General features: G+C 32.8%; 1 protein-coding gene across 1 annotated transcript in view; it reads right to left on the bottom strand.

The window, feature by feature from the left end:
- Positions 1-504: 504 nt before the first annotated feature.
- Positions 505-6000, bottom strand: part of LOC110853554 (protein artichoke) — a 189616-nt gene continuing 184120 nt past the window's right edge. The window contains exons 12-13 of the mRNA XM_035854247.1: positions 4660-4953; positions 505-2490 (exon numbers count right to left, since the gene is read on the bottom strand). Coding sequence (XP_035710140.1) covers positions 2011-2490; positions 4660-4953 — 774 coding nt within the window. The 3' untranslated portion in view covers positions 505-2010. The remainder of the gene's footprint in view (positions 2491-4659; positions 4954-6000) is intronic.

Here is a 6000-nt window from a genome sequence, read left to right as displayed (position 1 = left end):
CAAATGGTGGAGTTGCAAATAAAATAATTATTTCTAAAATCTCTGGTTCAAAAAGGCGTTTTTTAAACTTTCCAAAACCAAATCATGATTCGGTATGAGATTTTTGGGTACACCTCCACCCGCATCGTTACAAAAATGCAAATACCATGTAATTAATGACAAATTTTAGGTTTTTAAAAATAACAATTCATTTTCTAACTTGACCATTTGTCATAGCCTTATAAATAGAGTGATAAAGTGTCATTATTAATGTGCTTTTCTTGATACGGAAATGTGAAGGCGAAGAGCATGCAGAGTGAGTATAATTTTTAGAAATTAGATACACATGAGTCATTTACACGCCGTTTCTGGAAATAAACTAAAATTTAATCTGTACGTAGAAAATATAGATTCAAAGTCGAGAAGAGATAATTTATACGCACGAGTAGAACTTGTGATATGTTCTCAAAATTCTATAACATGATATGAAAAATGTGACAATAAATCTTGGAATACAAATTTTTATAAATTTTTGCTTGCTTATACTTTATTTAAAAATTTGTCACTTATATAATTTATGTAGTTATAAAATGTGAATGTTTTTTTTTATAAAAATAAATATTTTTATCATGAGGACCAAAATTAATGGGTGTGTAAAGCATGTGATCGACTTTTGCAAAATTTTAATTCCTTCATAAATTTTCATAAATCCCGCTTGATCAGCCCGCGCTTTTATTGACATGACCAGGACGCCATGACCCCTGCTACACGCCCTCAAATCAATTAAACATGCTTCATACACGCAAATGGAAATGGAAAAAGTTGCCCTTGATACATTGAAATCTCCATAAAAACACTTTTTAATCAATTGACTCGTCAATTAAAACTAGCGCCAATGTTTAGAATGGCGCAAGTTACAAAGGAGTGAAGTGTATAAACGCAGCTTAATAAATAAGTAAAGTATAAATATTTTAGGATGACAATTTACTGACATAATTATTACATCATAATTAAGTGTTAATACATACGAGATATTTTTTGTGATGTTTTTTTGCATATCAATTTCGTAATAAAATTTTAATACTTGTTTAATAAGACGTTTCTTTATATAGAAGAAGAGAGAGAAGGAGTTCAAAGTCGATTGAAAATGCGATGAGAAGTATTTATTTAAGGCACAGTAATTTCAATTAATTACATAGTTAATGATGGGTATTATTTAAATACGTTAGATATAAATATTTTTTAAATAATTCACTAATTACTAATCAGTGATTATTTAGTAGTACATAATTTCATGATGAGGATTAAGTATGTTTGAGGGATTTGGGAACATTTAACTTTAGGTGTCGGGTTGAATGAAATCTGGTTTTGTGTAAAGATTTTTTAAATAAATTGTAACAAAATTATAAATGAGTGTTAAATTAAATAATATTTAAATATTAGGACGGATATTTAAACAATTAAGATCATGACTTAACTACGATTGGTTTGGTAAACTGTATCTTAAATTGAGATAGCAACTCACGCAAAGTTTTGTAACGCAATAAACTGTGAAAATTTTGTAAAATTACGACATATAGTTTTGGAAACTGACGAGATCCGTGTCAGCTTACAATATATTCGTAGCCTGCATTAGTCTTGCTTGTCAATAAGTTAACGATTTTGGTTGATTACAAATATCCACGTGATTCGTCTCATTACACAATTTACATATATATTCAATAAATTACATAGTCACACAATAAAACTTACATAACAATCTATCATTTTAATTAATAGAAATGCGGCAACAATTGATTTTTATTTACACGAAGGAAGCTCAACAATTTCAGAGAAGAAAGTCGGATTTACATACAACAAATCTCTCATTTTATTATTTTTTACAACGAGAAAACACCTGCGTTTTAAACAATTTTATTTTTAACAATTAGCTTAAATTATGTAGGTTTTTTGATTTTCTTAAATACAAGACTCTCCACCAAAGGGGCCGGGCGGTGGGGGAAGGATATCTGGATGTTGGGACGAGTCTTGTCATAACCGGTCCAAATCTGTGGTCGCCATTGACTGCATGATGTTGACCCCGTTGTTATCCGTGGCGATCGAGTAGTGTCGATAGGTTAGGAACTCGGGTGACATTCGCCCCCCGCGATTGGGCGACGTGACGACGGCGCTGTTGCCATTCCCGTTGCCCATTCGAGTCAAGGTGTGGGTGTGGCCGTTGTGAAATTGGAGCGTGTTGTGCCCATAGTTCAGCGTGCCCAAGCCATTCGTCCCGTTCGGCGGGGTGAGCGCCTCCGTGACGCCGAGGTGGTTGTTGTGATGGTCACTTTTCCCATTTTCTTCTTCCCGTGTCGCACCAGCTCGGCGACTCTTTTTCAACTTGACGCAGGTGAGGATGGTCATCAACACGATGAAGACGACGACACCCACCGCCGCGCCGACAATGACGCCCATGCGGCGTTGGAGGATGGAGAATTTGTCCGAGCCAGAGACCGGGATGGAGGTGCGGACCTGGGGGAGAAAAAGGCAGAAATTAGTAAGTGCTTGTAAAACTTGGAAATATTGAACACGCAAATATTTTTGAAATCTAGCAATGTGCTGTCTAATTTTGTCTCAGAAATGTTGAAAATTACGCAAATTTAAAGAATACTTGATAAATTGATGGCTGATTGATATTAGCGAAAACTTGAAGATTTTTAAAACTTGAAATCTTGAAAACTTGGAGAAAACACAGTTTGAAGACCTGGGTTATAAAGTTCCTAAATTAAAAGTTAAGAAATATTTAATCAGCGTGTGGTACTAACAAATTGCGAAAATTTGTAAAATATAAAAACTTCAAGTATCAAACCTGTAACTTGAAAATCGAAATGGGTTTCGAAAAATATTGTTTCGTTAAGGCTCCAATTAATTTTAGAATTAATTCTCTAATCATTCACGGAAATTTAAACTTTAAAATGTGAATTGCGAAGATTCAGCGTCCTTAAATTATTTACAGGAAAATTTGTAAATGTAAAGTTAAAAGTTAGATTATGATCAATTTCCAGTTTGTCAAGTTCTTCTTAATAAATTTCGGATATTGTTCCAAAGTATTTCTATTGTTTCGTATAAATTAAAACAGGTTGTAATACTTAATTTTTTAAATTAATACCTATTGTATTTTGATACATCTCGAAATTAGGTGTGAGATTGGAAACATAAATTGTCAACTTTTTTGAATTGAGAATTAAAAATACTCTTATGATTTCAAATGAGTATAAAAACCTACTCCAAGCAACTTTGCGGGGCCTTTTAAGATGGCATTAATTCCATCTTCCATTCCATCTTGGTAGTTAATGGCAACACATTTGGGTGGAAAAGACCCCCACCGGTCAACCACTTGGCCGATCATGCCCATCTTCGAACTCATCTTTACTTTTGACCCGAAGATCAAGTGTACAAAATTTCAAGTCGATAGAATGTGTTTAAAGAGAGTTATCGTGCGTACAGACAGACGGACGGACAGACAGACATCCTGACAAATCTATAAGGCCATCTTAAAAGGCCTAATAAAAGGCCTAAAAATGTAGGAAATAAATTAACCCATACATCAATGTACAGTTAAATACTTTGTACAAAAAATGTCTGGGAAATTTTGGTTTTTATATCACAAATTGTGAGAAATTTCCGTTGAGTTGAAAAATTATTTAATTTGCGAGGTTTCAGCGTCGTATGTTGTTTAAACTCAAATCATGCTCTAAACATAAATTTACAGATTGGGTATCTGTCTTTTTCTAAATGTAATTCAAGTTAAGATTTGTACTTCAGTCAGGTTCAAAAATATATTTTTAAAATTGCATCACATGACCTCTTAAATTCTGTACGCAATTTACCCAGATATATGTAACCCAATATTTCGTAACATAATCTTCGATATAATTTATCCAATTTGCAAATTAAATGGACGAATTGCATATTTTAATTTATAAATTCACAACTTGTAACCAAAATTAAGAAATTTAATTTCAATCAAGGTTTGATTTTAGAATTAAAGATAGTTCTTTATTTAACCAATCACGGAAATTTAACTGCAAAGATTCAGGTCCCTCAAGTTATTTACAAGAACATTTGTAAACTTAAAGTTCAAGTTGGATTATGTACATCATAATAAAAAATTTGCTCATGGTTTCAAACTAAGAAATTTCGGAATTAAATTAACCCATGATTTTGCAACGCTTCAACTTTTTACGGCATTTCTATATCTGCGTAAACAAGTACAGGTAAATACTTCATGCAATAAAAATGTCTGAAAATTTTGATGTTAATTTAATTATATTACAAACAAATTGCGAGAAAATCCCTTTGAGTTGACAAATTATTTAATTTGCGAGGTTCCAGCGTCGTATGTTATTTAAGTGCAAATTATGCTTTTTGAATAAAATTATAGGTCAGGTATTGTTCGTCCAAAATCTAATTGAAGTTAAGATTTTTATTTTTGTTCAAAAATATATTTGAGAAATTACGTCACATAACCTCTTAAATTCTTCGTAAAATTTACCCTGATATTTGTAACCCAACATTTTGTAACATAATTTGCAATATAATTTATCCAATTTGCAAATTAAATTTACGAATTGCATGTTTTAAATTATAAATTCACAACTTGTAACCTGCAAATTAAACCCGCAAATTAATTCCGCCTACCTTCGTGCATTTCGAAACTGGAGAGTCCCTGAGGACTGTTTCTGCGGAGAGGAGGGTGAGTGCACTGGTGGTGACGTTGGAGGTCGTGTCCTGCGCGAGGCCGAGGACGCAGACGAGATACGGCGTGTCCGACTCGAGGTCTGGAATCCGGTACGCTTTCGACACGGCCGGAAGTGGGCGCGTCCACCGAATTTGGTCGTCGTGGTTGAGGGCGTGATAACCAATCATGTATCCCTGCATCGCCGAGTTGTTCCGTCCTTGCCACGAAATTATGGCCGAGGAGGGCTGCACATCCTGAAATTGGGGAATATTTTTGTACTCAGAAATATTTTGGATAAAAATATACCACTTTGATAAATTGTCACATTTTTGTATTTAGATAATTTTAGAAATAGGTTGGATAGAAATGCATGACTTTGACAACTCGTCTTATTACAATCTATGGTTAAATCTTTTCATGTTATTGAAGCTTTTTTATTCTTTTGTTATTGAATTAATTATCATGTTTTAAATAAGAAAATAATATAAAATCCAAAACAGATATTAAGTATTTAAAGCGATGTGCTTATTATTACTATTACGCATGATTTGGCACCATGACCATTGACCTTCACGGTAGCCAATTAATTAACCGTCTTTATATTTTAAAAATTAGGCATTGACGTCGAAAAACAGAACTACCTACCTAAAACAAACAATACCTGTGATTACTTGAGGTATTAAATTTTAGTAAAATTTTGCAAATGACGCCAACTTGTAACATATTAAAATATAAAAATTATCAGTGAAGACACACTTTCGTGTTGGATGAAAATGGTAAAAAAATGTTTCTGAAAGTATCTCTATATATGTATAAATTTTGTAAATTTCCTCAATGTGATATTATTCGTTGAATAAATTAGACGCAATTTGTGTAAAAAATGTAAAATTTTCAACATTTTCAAATCTGCAACAATTTAAAAAATATATTGAGCTCCTCAGAATGAGAAAATACTTACGAGGAAACATTAAAGTTCAGTCGTTTGTTAAGTTCCACGTTCAATTTTTTAAATAAATTTCTGGAAACTTAAAATTATGTGGTTGCTTAATTGCTTAATTACAGCTTAATTGCTTTATTTTATTTGCATGAAAGTGATACTCATCTCTCTACGTGCATAATCTCACATGACAAAAAAGTCCAAAAATCTAATCTCCTCTCCACCACCACCACCATCACTCCCTAAAAACCCACTAATATTAAACCCCCTCTTAATTAAATATTCATCAACGGCTAAGCTCCCATAAACAAAATCTTCCCCAAACCCTACCAATCCTAAACTTATTCCAGTACGGAATTTAATT

This window comes from Folsomia candida, unplaced genomic scaffold (assembly GCF_002217175.1).
Source record: "Folsomia candida strain VU population unplaced genomic scaffold, ASM221717v1 Fcan01_Sc008, whole genome shotgun sequence".
NCBI lineage: Eukaryota > Metazoa > Arthropoda > Collembola > Entomobryomorpha > Isotomidae > Folsomia > Folsomia candida.
Note: the sequence above shows the minus strand (reverse complement) of the source record. Positions and strands in the feature narration are given on the sequence as shown.